Source organism: Drosophila subpulchrella, chromosome 2L (genome assembly GCF_014743375.2).
Source record: "Drosophila subpulchrella strain 33 F10 #4 breed RU33 chromosome 2L, RU_Dsub_v1.1 Primary Assembly, whole genome shotgun sequence".
NCBI lineage: Eukaryota > Metazoa > Arthropoda > Insecta > Diptera > Drosophilidae > Drosophila > Drosophila subpulchrella.
Window position 1 is genome coordinate 10,621,804 of NC_050610.1, and position 16,856 is coordinate 10,638,659.

General features: G+C 37.9%; 2 protein-coding genes across 7 annotated transcripts in view; both read left to right on the top strand.

Moving 5' to 3' along the window:
- The window catches only part of LOC119546709 (fibronectin type-III domain-containing protein 3A), a 143,411-nt gene that overhangs the window by 85,643 nt on the left and 40,912 nt on the right, over window positions 1-16,856 (top strand). For 3 of the 6 annotated variants that reach the window (XM_037853194.1, XM_037853193.1, XM_037853195.1), the window contains exon 3: window positions 10,035-11,043. The exons of the other annotated variants lie outside the window; for them this stretch is intronic. In XM_037853194.1, coding sequence (XP_037709122.1) covers window positions 10,131-11,043 — 913 coding nt within the window. In that variant the 5' untranslated portion in view covers window positions 10,035-10,130. The remainder of the gene's footprint in view (window positions 1-10,034; window positions 11,044-16,856) is intronic. 6 annotated transcript variants of the gene reach the window in all.
- Window positions 4,252-5,816, top strand: LOC119546713 (mitogen-activated protein kinase ERK-A). The gene has a single exon (XM_037853200.1). It carries the CDS (start codon window positions 4,274-4,276, stop codon window positions 5,411-5,413), a length of 1,140 nt encoding a protein of 379 aa, XP_037709128.1. The 5' UTR covers window positions 4,252-4,273; the 3' UTR covers window positions 5,414-5,816.

Below are 16,856 nucleotides of genomic sequence, written 5' to 3' on the forward strand. Positions count from 1 at the left end.
GAAATAGAAGCGAAACCAGTTATGGCAACAAGGGGATTTAGGGTGTTAAGCTACGGGGAAAATCTGTGTTTAATGCGGAAATAAATTAGGAATTTTTAAATTGTGTGGGTAATATCATGGGATTTATTTTGTGTATCTATAAAAAGATTTCCACCAGCTTGCACATAATTTGGCATTGTTTTCTATGCCGTTAGACATTACTTCTTATTTCCTTATTTTCCCGCTCTGCCCAACCATTTCATAGCTGCCATTCATGTATTTTTTCTTCCTGCCAAAATATTTCATTTAAAAAACTTCACTTTTTATTATTTGCTCATTCCACATGCGGCTAATTACATGCCTCACTGCTTGCCCACAATTAATTTGGCTTTTTTGTTTGCACTTTTAATTTTTTCACTCCAACAAACTACAATTGCAAAATTACAAAAATTATATATGTACCATAAAAAAAAAGGAAGGCGAAATGGAAATTTCTACCAATTAGTGAGGAGAAGAGAAAAAGGAAAAGCTGTTGCAGTTAAGGAATGCAATTATCAAAAAGGCCAAAACCGGCAGCAGAACAGGGCCATATCAGAAAATGAGAGGATAGTCCCAGAGAATCACCCAAAAATGCAAATGTGCCCTCTGTTGTCCTGTCTCTTTCTGCCCCTCTGTCGCTCCATCTCGCTCTCGCACAGTGTGCGGCACAATGATTGCTGCATTTATGAGATAAGTTTTTACTGTCGACAACAATTAAATTACATTTTAGAGTTTATGGCCTTCGTTGCCGAGTCGCTTCTGTCGCCAAACTTCAATAAATTCTAATAATTTATTTCATTACCAAAGTGACTGTGTGTGTAATTTCTGCTGCATTTAAAATGTATGGAATGCCAAAAAATTTGGGAGCACACAGACAATGAGGCCATAAAAAAGTGGCTTTTCTTCTGTCGAAATGGACTATGTAGTATGGACTATGTTGCATAATGTATTTAATTATTTGTACGCGGTAAAATAAGTTTTTAATTTTATTTTTAGGTAGCATATTTATTTAAAATTTAAGTTAAGGCAGATAAAGCCATATATTAAATAGTAACACACACTTTTATTTTTTGAAAATTCTGTTTAAAATTTCAAAATTTTGCTTGGATATGGTTAACTATTTTCAAATAATTTCCACTGATATTCATGCGAAATACAAGAATACATTATAGAATTTTTCAAACATTTTTGCCCAGTTTATTTTTTTAACCCAATTATATATTTTATAATTGCAACTTCTGATGCTTTTGCAAATTCCATCAGGCATTTAAATTATAAATTCTTATCTCCGCTGTGTTATTTTCATAATTTCGTGAGCTATATTTTTTTCTATCGTAAATTTTCATAACAAATTGATTATCATTAGGGTCAAAACTATTTATCCCACCCGCATTGGCGGGTAAAATATTTGTTATTGGCATTTCGGGCATTGTCATAATGCGATGCCAGCACCCGCATTTAATTTGGGTGGCGGTTCCAAGGGCGTTCATTTAGTCATTTGTGTGGTTCAACATGCCACTTTCAACACCACCAGGCCGCGCCACGCCCCCCTCTGTGTTAGTTAGTTATCGGGGAAATTGAAAAACCGCATTGCATGTGTGTCTATCTATCTCCCCCCGTAGATATTTCCCACACACACACACACACCCCGGGGTTTTCCCCGTCGCACTTTGTTTTCGGATTATTTTTGCATGCCACTGGGCGTGTTAAACATGCATATTCTGATATACCATTGTAGATGCGAACAGATATCCTTGGCACTCCGAGAACATTTTAATTAGTGGGGTCCTTCAACCCTGACTAATGGACATGTGGGAATGTATGTGGATCAGAAAATGGCCAAAGCCATCATGGGATGTTTTGGTATGTGGTTTTAAAGTTTCTTACAAATTTAGGGAATTTTCGAGGGAAATGCAATTTTCGTGCTATGCAACACTGAAAAAAATACATACATCTCTATCATAATCTGAGTCAGTTTAAGAAATTGGATCGAAAAATGGTCAAAGCTATGAGTTGTTTGGGTATTTGACTTTAAAGTTCCTTAAAATGTAGGGATTTTTGTAGTGAAATTAAGATTGATGGTCTGCAACACTGTACAAATCTGCATTTCTTTTGAAACCTGAGTCATTAACCTGCTGCAGCTTAACAAATGGGATTGAAAATGGCCAAAGCCATGGGATGTTTTGGTATGTGGTTTAATTTTCTTACAAATTTTTGGGAATTTTCTAAGGAAATCCAGTTTGCTGTTATGCAACACTGGAAAAATTTGCATCTCTACCAAAACCTGAGTCATCAACATGCTCACACAGAGCAGGAAAAAAAAGGTGGTCTTTATGCAATAGCAGTAATTAGCCGCCAACGCTGCCATAAATTGTAGTTGCATTGTTTTTATTATGCCGCCTTATGCAACCGAAGATAAAACCAAAAGTACAACAGCGAAAAATGCAAACAATAACCAGAAATACCAAAAAAAAAGTCCAAATCATTAACATAGTATGTGGCTGTAATTAAGCGAAGAAGCTGGCCAATACAACAGGTTGTTGGTCGTTGGTTGTTAGTTGCCAATTTGTTGCATATGGAAAAATGTTGTCTCGTGTAATTTGTTTTTTTTTTTTGGGGCTCCTTATTTTTTTTTTTGGTGTAATTATTGAGGTATTTGGGAGACTTATGCAATTAAGTGGTGGTGCTGAGACATGTTGCATGTGGCAGGTGGCATGTGGCATTTTGCCGGTTGTTGGCTGGCCTGAATGGGGGTTTTTTGAACCAGAAACCATTCTAAACGGAACCGATAACCAGTCATTGAGCTTGGCCAGAGAAAAATGTGCCACGACATAGAACGCACTAAGGCATTTTCCATTTTCCGACCGCCTCCCCCCTCCCATTTTCATTGCTCCCCCTCAAGAGAATTTTCCAGACACGACGCACTTGAGTGCACAAAGTAAGGTAAGAAAAGAAAGAAAGAAAGCTGTGAAATGGCCGCCATTGACTGCAGTTTTCTAGACATTTTTCCATGTCTTGCATGGCTCTCTCGCCAACTTGGCCAACTTGTCTATTAACGGTAACTAGGTAAATGTTAGAAATTACCGTTAGAAAAATTGCCTCTGCTCCATTGCTATTTGCACACAAAGTAAGCCATTTGTTAAGCCGAAGAAAAGCCGCGAAGAATCGGTTAGTGGGAGAAGAATTGCTTTGTCTTTCTTCTGCGCCTCTGGCTTCTGTGAGTGGGAAAGTGTTGACTTGGCCCAAAAGAAAAGCCCTGAAATATTTAGCACCTCCACTAACTCAATCTGCAATCTGTGAGCACGAGAAATGCTAATTTCATTTACTTTTTAAGGCAATTCTTAAGTTGGAAAATGGCTCATTAAAGGTAATTGTTATTCATGGCAGAAGGAAGAAAGTCAGGTTATGGGGGCCTTTCATTAATGTTTTCTTCGTTTTGGTTAAACCTAATGGTCTTTGGCCCCATTAGATGGCTGCAACATTGTGTGCATCAATTATTGTAATTCTATTTCTACAAAACGAGTCTTGTTCATCGTTTGTATGTAGGTATTACAATCAATTGATTTATTTATTACTGAGTCATGCATTTAAAGGCATTTAGCTAGTTTTTTCTAAAGAAACTAATGTGAATTGTAGTTTATGTTATAATTTTTTCTAGCTAACAGTTTTTATATTTGTTTATAAATTACTTAGTTATAGGAAGGTAGATAGAAAACTATATTTCTAATTTAATAGTTGTCAAGAATTTGTATATGTAAGTCCTTGAATTTAACATAAGTTTTTCATAAACAATACCAAAGAATATTCCTAATACTTCATAAATATTTTGATTTATTTGTGAACTATTTTTAAAAAAGTTGGGTGATTAAACTTTTTAAAATTAAACTTTTGAAATATAAATTTCTTTGGTAATTTTTGTGAATTCTCCAAAATAACATTTTTAACTTCAATAATTTTTTTCTTGAAACATTTTTTTTCTCGTTTGCTATAGAATAATATTTTTATACGCAAGACAACAGAAATATTTTGATATATCTGGGTTATTTTGAGATTAAATTCAAATAAAAAACATTTTAAACTAAAATTTCAAACTATAAATTTGTCTAATAATTCGGGAATATTCCTTCAATAAAATCAAATACTCCCATCATACATTCCTCAATCATTCAGTTTCCATAATTCAAAGAAATAAGTTTACACATTAATATACTCCTTTTACGTTTTGTCGATTAGGTAACAACTAGAGAAAGCAATAATGTCAAATATGGCGGATTTGAATTCGAATGGATCAAGAGTTGAAGGTACCTTGTCTATGGATATGCCCCATCCTTACGCTGAAATAATACGGGGACAAATTTTTGAAGTGGGTCCGAGATATACAAAGCTGGCATATATAGGAGAAGGAGCTTATGGCATGGTTGTGTCTGCCGATGATACGACAACTAGCCAAAGAGTTGCAATAAAAAAAATTTCGCCGTTTGAGCATCAAACTTATTGTCAAAGGACGCTTAGAGAAATAACCATATTGACAAGATTTAAACATGAAAACATTATTGATATCCGAGACATTCTTCGAGTTGATAGCATAGATCAAATGAGAGATGTTTATATTGTACAGTGTTTGATGGAGACTGATTTGTATAAACTACTGAAAACGCAGAGGCTGAGTAATGATCACATCTGTTATTTCTTGTACCAGATATTGCGAGGAGTGAAGTACATACATTCAGCAAACGTCTTGCATCGGGACCTAAAACCAAGTAATCTACTGCTAAACAAGACTTGTGATTTAAAAATATGCGACTTTGGATTAGCTCGAATTGCAGATCCCGAACACGACCATACAGGATTTTTAACAGAATACGTTGCTACTCGGTGGTATAGGGCACCTGAAATTATGTTGAACTCAAAGGGATACACAAAATCAATTGATATCTGGTCCGTTGGGTGCATTTTGGCTGAAATGTTAAGTAATCGACCAATATTCCCTGGAAAACATTATCTCGATCAACTTAACCATATTCTTGGCGTATTGGGGTCACCATCACGTGAAGACTTAGAGTGTATTATAAATGAAAAGGCACGGAACTATTTGGAGTCATTGCCATATAAGCCAAATGTACCCTGGACCAAACTTTTTCCAAACGCTGATGCGTTGGCTCTAGACCTTTTAGGAAAAATGTTATCCTTTAACCCGCACAAACGGATTCCCGTCGAGGAAGCTCTGGCACATCCCTATTTGGAGCAGTATTATGATCCTGGAGATGAGCCTGTCGCTGAAGTGCCGTTTCGGATAAATATGGAAAATGATGACATTTCTCGAGATGCCTTGAAGTCAATGATTTTCGAAGAAACTTTAAAATTCAAAGGACGACAACCGGAAAATGCGCTTTGAAAATTTAAGTATTGAGTTAAAAACAATTGCTTCATTAATGTATCGCTTAGGGCCTATTTCTCATGTTCATTCAGATTTTAAAGTAAATAAAACGATTTGGAATTTATACGTAAGAAATCACATTATGTTCGAAAAAATATGTTCGATAATTACTGGTCATAATGTGAAATTACCGGAAGCTTACAATAAATGCTGATCTTCTTTAAGTGCTATGAATGTTTATACCGGCTGATCACTGACTACCGTGACAACAAATACTTAATTTTTACGTCAAATTGAACAAATACAACACAAGTGTGAAGGTGAGAAACTGGCTCTTTGTGTTTAATATATAAAATGTGATTTACATATTTTACTTTCTTATTAATATAAATAGTTAATAATAACTAGGCTAATAGATGTAAACAAATAAAAAATATTCTGCTATCCTTTTGATTGACCTGACATTCTGACATTTGGTCAGGGCACACTCGCCTGATGGCCGCTCAATAATTCATTAGACATTTGACACCTTCGCGGCGGCGGATCTGAAGACACGTTCAGATTCCGTTGACACCTCGGATGCGCCATGTGCCCCATGGAGGAGGATGGGGATGGGGATGGGGATGACTTGGGGGGACAGGTGCTCCTCCGATACTCCAACAAATGGCCTCATCAAGACGCTCAACGTGTCGCAAATGCGTTGCCGTTGAGTGGCCTCGACACTCCCACCCCTCAGCCCCTCAACCCACCCACCTATCTACCACCTACTGACAAAATAAAAACCCGGGGGCAAGTTTTCACTCAGTAACCACCTGAAGCCGGTCTAGACACTTTTGACACAAATGCGGCGGGTGTTAAGAAAAAAAGTCTACAAATGTCTCCTCTTCATCTGTCTGCCATTTAATATAGCGAATAAAAAAAAAAAAACAAGAAAACAAAAACAAAAAACAGAAAGAAGCAGATTGCTAAGCTGCGTAGATTTCCGCGTGGTGTCCTCCGTCTCGGTTCAGTCTGTCCCGCCCTCTCACCTGAGCCGCAGCCCACCTGGCTGGGGACGTCAGCGTCAGCGCTGGAGGTGCGTGCCTCATTGTCTGCCACACTCTGAAAAATGCGGAAAGGTGGGGAAATGTGTTCTTAAACCAAATTCCAAAACTATCATTTTTTGGAATTAGTAAAAACTGAAAATAGATTTTGTTGCTGTCAAAAGCGAAAATAAAATAAGCTTAAAAATTTTAAGATGACTTACAAGCACTAATTTTTTTACCTCAAAAATATTTAAAAATTTAAAACTTAATTAAACAAAAAATTTCAAAAATAATTGAATGGCATAAATTATATAAAAAGGGAGGTATTTATCTATTGCCATAGAGTTCCCATTTATTTTAAACACTGTAAGATAAATACAAAATAAGCCAGGCCTTTTTGAAAATCTATGGTCATAGAATTCGATAACATTTTGTAAATCTTTCTGGTTTCATTAAATGTTAAAAAATTTAAAATATTAAAACATATTTTAGCTTAAATTTTTTGCTTTTAAAATTGAAATACTTTCTGATTTATTAAAATAAAAGGAGTCTGATTGAATATTTTACACGGACTAGTCACTTAAAATACTTAATTTTTTAAACTTTTGTCCAAAATTAATGTTTAACACACCTGATGATGTAACACTATACATGTAAATTTATATTTTAAAGCAGCTGTAGAGCTTGTCTGTCCTGTAATGTAAACCTTAAAGGATAATTTCAAGTCTCATTATGAATATTGCTTATACAAAAAATTAGTTTAAATCAATTGCATTTTAATATCTTTATTTTATAATAAAAAGGTTTCTACTTTTAGAAAAACAAATGAACCGTTGAAAATCGTTACATATGAAAAAAACTTTAGTTTAAAGGTTAATTTAACCATCACCAATTGAATTAACATTTAACATATTCTTGGTAACCGTGTAGGCGGGTGTGTAGGTGTGTGTGCAAAGGTGTGAACAGCGGGCAGGTGAGGGTCTTCGGTGGGTGAAAGGGAAGGGGATAGATAAAAAGAGAAAGAGAGAGCGAGAAAGACCGAGGTCTCCGGGAGTACTTGAGACAGGTACGAGAGTGCATATTGAGACAGGTGACAACAGTCGCACTTCATTCACTCTGTTGTTGTGACTGCAGCGACTCTTCTCCCCAACCCCAGCGTTTCTGCCGTCTTCTGCTTCTTGGCCAGGTTCTTCTGGCACATCTTTGTGGCCCACAGCATTATGCAACACCACCAACAACAACTGTTTGGTGGTAATTGCTGCCGCTGCAGACGCACTAAATCAATTAGAATGCAGCCCACGCAAAGCATTTGCAATGGAAATTCCAAGGCACAAACAGATTGTTCTACATCTAGTTCATGATAACGTCTGGCAAGTTGCTGGAAAGGGGACTCTGCAAACTTGGTAACTCTATTCAGATTGCCATCTTCAGTAGGAGTGCTTTCCAGAAGTATCTTTAAGCAGTTACCAAGAAGAATGTAAGGCGAAGGAGCGGTTGTGGGAAACATAGTTGCGAGCTTGTAAATCATTGGCCATTAAAACTTTTCTATAGTTCTATAGGAATTTTCAAGACAATTAATCACAGAATAAACTCGTGCTTAAATTAATTAAATGGGAATATATGACTCTTGTTATGGCATTGTTATTTGTAATTAGTAAATAATAAGAACAATTTTCAAAAATATTTAAAGCCCAAGCAATTCTTTCATCACCCCCTCTTCAATATCACTCGTCATTCCCTTTTCAATTGGTGGAATTTTTTATGGAATCTCTTTCACTTTTCACATTCTTTTCGATGATGATTCGCGCTGGAAGTCAATGCTCCCCGAAATGGAAATGATTTTTGCAGGTTGATGGGGTTCACTGACCCCCTCTCTCCTTTCACTCCCCAGAAATGCAACACCCAACACCTTTGTCAAAAAACGAAAAAAAAGGTGGTCGGCCAGTTGTCAGTTGTTGGTGGAAGGTGCGATAAATGCGGACAGACGTAACGAGCGAAAGGGCCAAAAAAGAAACCCATTAAAGTAAAGCTGCATTAACAGCTAAATGAAAACACCCAACAACAAAGCGCAGGCATCAAATTTCCTTACAGACAGAGAAAAAATGGGTGGGACAAGCCACCAGACAAGTGAGAAAGAGATGGGGAGTGAACCCACTGAGAAAAAACAATTGTAGACTTATTTGGGAAATAAAAAATTCCTAGGAAACATAAAAAATTCTCACAAAAATTCAGAACACTTTAATACCAAAAGAGGCACCCTTCTCTGCGATTCTCACTTTTCTGAGGACTACTATTTTTATACTAAAAGTAAAACCTAGCTAATAAAGATGTTTTAATATCAATCTATGGTCATTTTTACTAAAAAATTCCCTGATCCTTTTGTATTTTTGAATCATTAGCTTTTGAAATATTACATTTTTGGTATTTCCTGTTTTGATCAGTGTCTAAACGAGAGCTGGGGAATGCCAAATCGAACGATTAAGACACGCTTACGTTTTAATTTTGCCATTGTTGTTTTGTTCTGCAGTTTCGTCTTTCATTTTCGTGTTTTGCCCTCACTTTTTTGTTTGTTATTTGCTATTTGCGGGGTTTCATTTAAGTGCCCGCTGCTGTACTGTGTTGTGGTTGTCTTTGTTGTTGTTCTTATTAGCTAGTTTTCACTCTTATCTCTGTCGCTATTGTCTGTTTTTTTGTCTGTATGAATGCATGTGGGTGGTGTTTCCCCGGGAGAACCACCCCCACACCCACATTTCCCCCCATTTCCCACACTCTTTGTCGCTTAGTTTGTGCCTTTTGTGAAAATATTTCAATTATTTGTCAAATTGACACAATGCGCAATTCTGCTTACAATTTGCAATTGTTTGGCTGGGCACATTGAACACGAAAAACAACAATTGTCGTGGGCCTGCGATGCTGTCAACAGTTCGGGGAGATAATTCCAATTTGATTTATTTTCGCACTAGATTTCATTGAAAAGATTCACTTTGTTTGAAATCTTTCATGTTGTCGTTGATTTTCCTGGAAATTCTATGTGGAACGGAAGTCTTTCGTCATTGATCTTTGATTTATAAATATTTGGTTTTTATGTGCATTAAAGCTAAGAAACATGTGTTGACATCGAGTGTGGTCTTTTGATTATGTTTTTTGGGAATTCCAAATTATTCAAATTATTTTCTTAAAACAAGAATATGTGCTATCTTTTAACAACCTAAGAGCCTTTCTCTGCGCTTCTCAAGAATTTTACCTATAAGCCCCTCAGTCTTTATTAAAATTTAATGAATCTATTTAGTTATATACAAAACCTACATAGAAATTCTTAAAAATCTGAAGTTTTAATAATACCAGCTTATCAGATTTGTCTAGGTTTTAATAGACTTTTTAGTACTTTCTATAAACTTTTCCTGATAGAAATTCTTCGAAAACAGAGGCGTAGAATTCCTAGAAAACTCCGCCGATAACCTTGGGTGAGGGCCAGTGGGTGGGTGGGTTGTTTTTTTCTACGCTCTTATCGCCGCAAAGAAATGATAACGTTTTTGGATTGGTAATCAAGAGGCAAAAGGCACTCCGCCTCCGTGCAACTATTAATTTAAGACAAACACTGTGTTCTCTTGCAGATAGACAAAAAGAAACGCGTAATAATTAAACTGAAAAACAATGCTGAAAGTGGCCTAAGTAGAAACGTGGCATATAGAGTTTGAAAGCGGAATACCATGGTGCGACTGAATGTTGCAGAGCAACACAGCAGCAGCAGTAACAGCAACAACAACGGCAACATCAGCAACATAAGCCAACATAACAGCAACGGAACAATAACTAGCATTAATAATGCGGGTGGCAGTTGCTCGTCGACAACCTCTTCAACGACCAGTTTGAACAGCAATCCGGCCTCGCCCGCCTGCACCATGGTGATGTTGCCACAGCAGCAGCAGCATTTGCTGGTGCAGCAGCAGCAGCAGCAACCGCAGCAGCAGTTGCAGCAGCACCAGCAGCAGCAGCAGCAGTTGCAACAGCAACATGCCCCGCAGCAACAGCTGCAACACTCGCCCTCGGATGGCGGCTCATCGAATTGCTCGCTGCCGGCATCCCCTCCCTTGCTGCAGCAGACAGCCACGCCCCCTCAGGGCGCCCAGATTGTGCCGCCCGTCTGCGCCCTGCACCACCCACAGCAGCAGCTGGCCCTGATGGCGGCCATGCAGCACCACCACCACCTGCCGCCGCCGCCGCACGCCCTGCACCACGCCCCCCTGCCGCCAGCGCCCCCAAATCTACCGCCACCCCAATCGCAACCCCATGAAAATGGTCATGGTGGCGGTTCGGGGGGTGGTATTTCGCCCAACGGCGGTGGAGGAGGCGGTGGGGGTGGTGGCTCCTCTGCCAGCAGCGTGAGCAGCCTTTCCAGCGGCAGTGGCGGTTCCGGCGGTCAGGTGGGCAACGGTCTGAGTAACGGAACGAATGGCATTGCCCCACTGCCGCCCGGCCAGCTGTACATCCAGTATCCGGGCGAGTTCTATCCCCCGGAATACTACATCGCACCGCATCCGCACGAGGGCATCTGTCCGCAGCATCCGCACCACCCGCATCCGCACCACCACCAGCCCATGTGCGCCATGTCCACGGAATACGGTGAGTCCAGAGAACCCAAAAGGTTTTTAATTATGGAATACAATTTTGCTGAAATAGATTGTTTATTTTATTTAAACAAAGTCACAAAGTAGTGAAAATTGGTTAAATAACTATTAGGTACTCAAGAAAAATTTTAGGCTTATTCATTCATGGTTTTATAAATGGTTTCGAAAATAATTACAGTTATCCATATATTGATAAAGTATTTAAACTTAATATCTAAATTATTCTATTATCTAAGGAGGGTTTTATAAGGAATATAAAATACCATTTAACTTTAATAAAACAGATATTTTATTCAAGCATAGACAATACGAACGTACATCCTTTAAAATTTTATATTTTTATTTATTTTGTAAGCATTTATAAAATAAACATTTTATAAATCCTTAACATCATATTTTTTTTATAATCAAAATAACGGTTAAAGGTTTATAAAACATTATTTTAATATCATAACACTCTAAGGATCCTCTATAAATTAGCATATTTCAAACGTGTATAATTAATTGGTATAGTTACTTAAAAAGTGAAGATACCACTTTAATCACATTATGTCATAACAGAATTTGTGTTTTAAGAACTTGCTAAGTTTTTAAACTTCTCTCAGCAACTTAAGGGCATTTTTCACTTTTTATTTTTCCAACCAACTTGGGAAACCTAATGTCAACTTTTTTTTAAACATTTTAAATAAAATAAAATATCCCTGTGGAATGTAAAGCATCCGAGCATCTTTTGCTGTAGCTAATTACAGCTAAAGTAATCCCCCAGCTAAGTATCTCAATTCGTCAAAAGATACTTTGCTAAGCCTTCGCCACGATGATGCAGTTGCCGGGCTCTTAAGCTGCCAAAAAACTTGGTAAGCGACAAACAAACAAAAATGGGCGAAAAGGGAGGCAAAGTCGCTGGCTAAAAATAGACGAAAGCCACATTCAGGGCTTAGCCGCCCACTTTCGTCCACCAACCAAGCCACCCACCCACTTTCACCCCCTTTCACCCCCATTTTCAACCCCCCTTTACCAACCCCTTGCAGTAAGTTGTATACATTTGGCATTTAAATCTGCTGAGAAGCAAAGCTCAACCTCAAACCACCGCAAAGTCAACAAGTAAACTTTGCGTTTGATTTATCTCTCCGGCATAGAATGTGGCACCCCCTAATTCTCCCTCTCGAAAAACCCCCTTTATAACCGCTTTCTGACTACGCCAGTCATTTAATATCATCAAGCAACAAAATTAGCTCGAAATCGCCTTTTCTCTCTAAATGCACTTTGTATTATTTGAATTTCTATGTGAACCGCAGCAAAATGGTATCCAGAATGGAATAGAACGATATATATTTATGGATATGGCATCCAGTTTCAGCTCTGGCATCGGTTTAAGTTCCAGTTCCCGTTGACTTTATACTTAGTACATATAAAGTGACCAATGTACGCCCATCTCGTGATTTCTATATATGAATAAAAGCGAATTAGCTATACAGGGTGCTTATTCTTTTTTCGATAAATGAAAAAAAATAAATTTAAATTAAAAAAAGTATGATTTAGGAAATCCCATACTTACGAGCTACTTCCATTATAAAACCCCTTTTTAAAAGCCCTATATTTGGTTAACGATTATTTAAAACAAGTAAATTAACACCCTATTTGTGGGGCTTATCTAAATAACAAGCAATTCGCATTTGTGTTTATGCTAATGCCAAGATACTTTCCAAACACCCACACAAGCCAAAAACTGACCATAGAATAAAAGCCAGTCAGACTGGAAATGGGCTAAGCAATTCTGACCAAGCCCAAACCAGAGAAAAAAGTACGAGAATAGAACCAAAATTGTGTCACTCGAGAAGGAATCTGATGAAGAAAGCCAAAATATGGCTATTATAATTGAATTTGATCAGGTTTGGCGCAACCCAGAAACCTCGATAACCGACATTTTCAATTTATCAATGTCATTAACCTTAATTGTGGGTTTCGCTTAGAGGGGGTAAAACAAAGAGCCTCCATTGATCGACTCTGCAATAGAGGAGACTTCAATTTTGGTTTCTATTTGATTGTTTTTTGGCGCATCTTCTAATTCGATTCACCGACTTACACTAGACTGCAAGTTGTGTGTGCTAATTGAATTTGCATGTGAGGCTGGCAGTTATCCACACACACACATATGTACACTCACCCCCTCTTAACCCACTAAAGCCCACCCTTGGAAGGAACCCTGTCACTTAGTTTGATGTCAACATCGAGGACCCGGCACAAAGTGCCAGCGAACTGGGAGTATTCTATCCACTATGATGCACATAATTTACAATTACGGGGAAGTGTAAATGGCTTTTCTACCTCCACATCGTAGTCAGCCCCCCCCTTGCCCCCTTTTTCGCCCCTTATCTACGTCTCTGTTCCGCTCCTGCCAGCTTCCTTTGCTCATTTGGCAAATGCCTGCACTGGGGGAAAAATAATTGCCACCTATAATGAAAAGAGAAAATCATAATTTAAGACGTTTGCCTTGCACTGAGAGAAATTTCTATGAATTTATTAAATTTTCAACAAATTTAAGACCTTTAAATAAAAGACCCAAAAATGTTTATGAAACATTTTAAGAATATGATAAGATCGGTTAACTAAAATAAAAAATAAATATTTAAGCAACTATAAATCTAGAACGGAAATGAAAAACCTATAATGTATATTAGTAAATCATTTTCTTAAATTCATAAAGCTGTAAGTTACTATTATAATGAAAGTTGGTTAAGTTTTTAATTTTTTTTTATAGACCCATAGGTCAGACTATCTTAAAATACTTAAGGAAAAATAATGGGATGATCAAAATATTTGTTAGAAATATGAAAAGTAAAATCATAAAGTCTAGAAACCTTTATATGATTTTAAGGATTCTAAAAATCTGGAATGGGAATCTTAAATGTAGAATATTAGATAATTTTTGGGTATAGGCATCATGAAGCTGAAAGTTATTATTATTATTATTATTTTAGTTGATTATTATTTTTGTGCAGTGATTTCTCCGACAGTTTTGCCTTTTCCCTCAACTCCAATCGACTTTGCCCTGCTCTGGTTTGGCCTGGCCTGATTGTTGTTAATCGAATAAACTTGCAGAGGAAATGGGCTCTGAGTGCGTGCTGGGCCTTAGACTTGGGCACACTCCCCATATGCCCTGAAGACCCCCGAAGACCCTCGAAGAGCCCCATCCCGTACTTACCCTGTGAGTTCTAATGGAATTTGCGCCCGGGTCGACATCAACTTTACTATATTGATATGGATGCTGAGCATGTTATAATTATAAGAACGCTGAGCATGCTCTTGTTTTGGCTCCCTTTTCCTCCTCTTATAATTGTGCAAAAAAAAAAGAATTTAGCTGAATAGAGCAGATATGGAAGTATTTCTGGGCTGTATTCCGCAAAAGTTGGGGGAACAAATGGCTAGTGGGTGGTCACTGGTGTTGATTGCCGAGTCCAACTCTCTAATCAACATAATTTCTATTATTTTATATGCCCACACCACAGATTCCCATTGCGGTCAACCTAAATGAGCACAGAAACAAAGGAGAAGCTGAAAGAAAAAAATATAAAAATTGAAATGAATTCGAATTGAAGGCTGATAAAGGGCACGTGGCTGAAGGCCGACATCTGAAGAAAGCTAAATCTAGGGCAGCTTCCTTTTCATGTAATACTCGAGGCAATCTTGAATGGCTCTACTTTTGTGGTCTTATCAACATTTAATTTCGAATCTGTATTGTACCATAAGAAGCCAATAAAATGTATATAATAAGTAACTATAGTATCTAATTTAATTATAGATCACATTAGTTATATATGTATTTTTATCTTTATCTTTTTTTACAATTTGTTATTTTAGTAAGGAAAGAAAGCTGTTGCGAATATTTTTTTGGTTTCTGTTATATATTTAAACATAAACATAAAATATTTTAATATAGTGTTCTCATGTTTCTAAAGTCCCTCAATTTTTACCAACCACATGTTTAACCAGAAATAGTGCTGCCATAAATCCCAGAAAGGCAAACCTCTTGGGTATTAAGATCAAACAGTCAATGAACTTAAGGGAAAAAAAGTGAAATGGAAGAGCAAATAGAAGAGGGCAATGTGGGGAAATCTAAGTGTTACATCAACACTTGTCCCACAGATCAGAAACGCTAAGAGTAAACAGGAAAATCGGGGAGGAAAACCAACAGAGAGAGCGGGAAACCAATATCTAGCAATAATTATATATCCCGTCGACACCCATTTTTCGGTTAATCTCTTTGGTAATAATTTTTAATTAACCCGCACATCGAAGGCCCTCGGCTTATTAAGACTTATTATTATATTGGGGCGGAAAAGCAGGCCATGAACTTTGCACTTTTGAACTTTTCGCTTGTCTTCCGGACATTAAATGTTGAACAGATGGCAAGGCCTGGGAAATTAAACGAGCTGTCAAATAAAAATTCGTCGCTTATTCCATTTTCATTAAATAGAGCAGAAGTTTTTTACACTGAAAGTAAAATAAATATATGAAAGTAATACGAGTAGGGAAGGCACCTGCTTGTAAAAAGCCAAGGAAACTGTGTCACAAAGTAATACAAATCGGGGGGAAAAAAATTGTGAGGAGGACAAAAGGACTTGTGTAAACAGTGCTGATAGAATCCACAAATGATTGTTACTTATTATTCGCACATAAAACGTTTTTCCCAGGGTTTTTCCGAACCAGCCACCCACCCAACAATTGTTCAGTGAGGCGTAAGCAAACATTTCCATTTTGCAAGTGGGGAGATTGTCGAAGGTCCTGTGTCCTGAGTCCTGTGTGTCCGTTGTGATGTCATATTACAAGCTCTTAGCTGGCTGAAAATTCCTGAGGGTCGTAAAAAGAAAAGTGCATAAAATGTCTTGTCAGTGGATGAGACTTGGGGACAGTGACTGTCAAACTGTAGGCAGTCAGCCAGCCAGGCGACAGGTAGAAAATGGCTAAAAAGAACTGAGCTTTTCGGTATGCTATGCGGTATGTATGGAATAAATGGCAGCTGCTCTTAACCCTTTTGCCCCCCTTTGCTGCCCCAGAACCCCCCTACATAAACTTGTCCATTTTTACGAGCCGCTTTGGCGGCACAGATTTATTGGCTTCCTCGCTTTTGCTCGATTTTATTGTTGGCCCCACGGAATATAGCCCCATTGCATTTGCATATATAACCATATATAGCCAGCGACTTTACCGCGGATTTTATGCCAAATTCGAAGGTTGGCCAAAACTCGAAATTCGCCAATAGTTTGAGTTTTATGCCTCACTTTGAAGTGGAGTATTATGGCCCACGAATGCCTGGTTTCCTGCTTCTCAACTTGAGGATTTATTTTCCACCGACGGTTTCCTCCGGGGGCTTAATGACAGCGATGACGACGAGAACGACGACGACGACGATGCTGTCAAAAGTCGCAATGACAAATTGCTTTCGGTTTTCGAAAAGTTTGGAAAGGGGAAATAAAGGCGACATGAGGTGGCATAAATTTTTGGTGGCTCCCCCGCCACAAAAATATTCATATTTTAAGTTTTTGGTGATGAACTCGAACTGTCAACGCCCCGTGTCGAAGAATTTTGACCCATATTTTTGCCAGCAACTCTATTTATTTTCACTCTCCCCCACCCAAATTCGTGGAGCTTAATTAATTTTGGTATCTGCTGCAACATTTGTTTGTCTTCCAGAACCAAGATGCCAACGGTATTTGCAGAGCACTGGATTGTACTTACGTACTATCAATGTCAGTTCATCAACGCCCTAATGGGCTTTCCTCAAAACAAACCCCCCTTGGAATTTCCGTC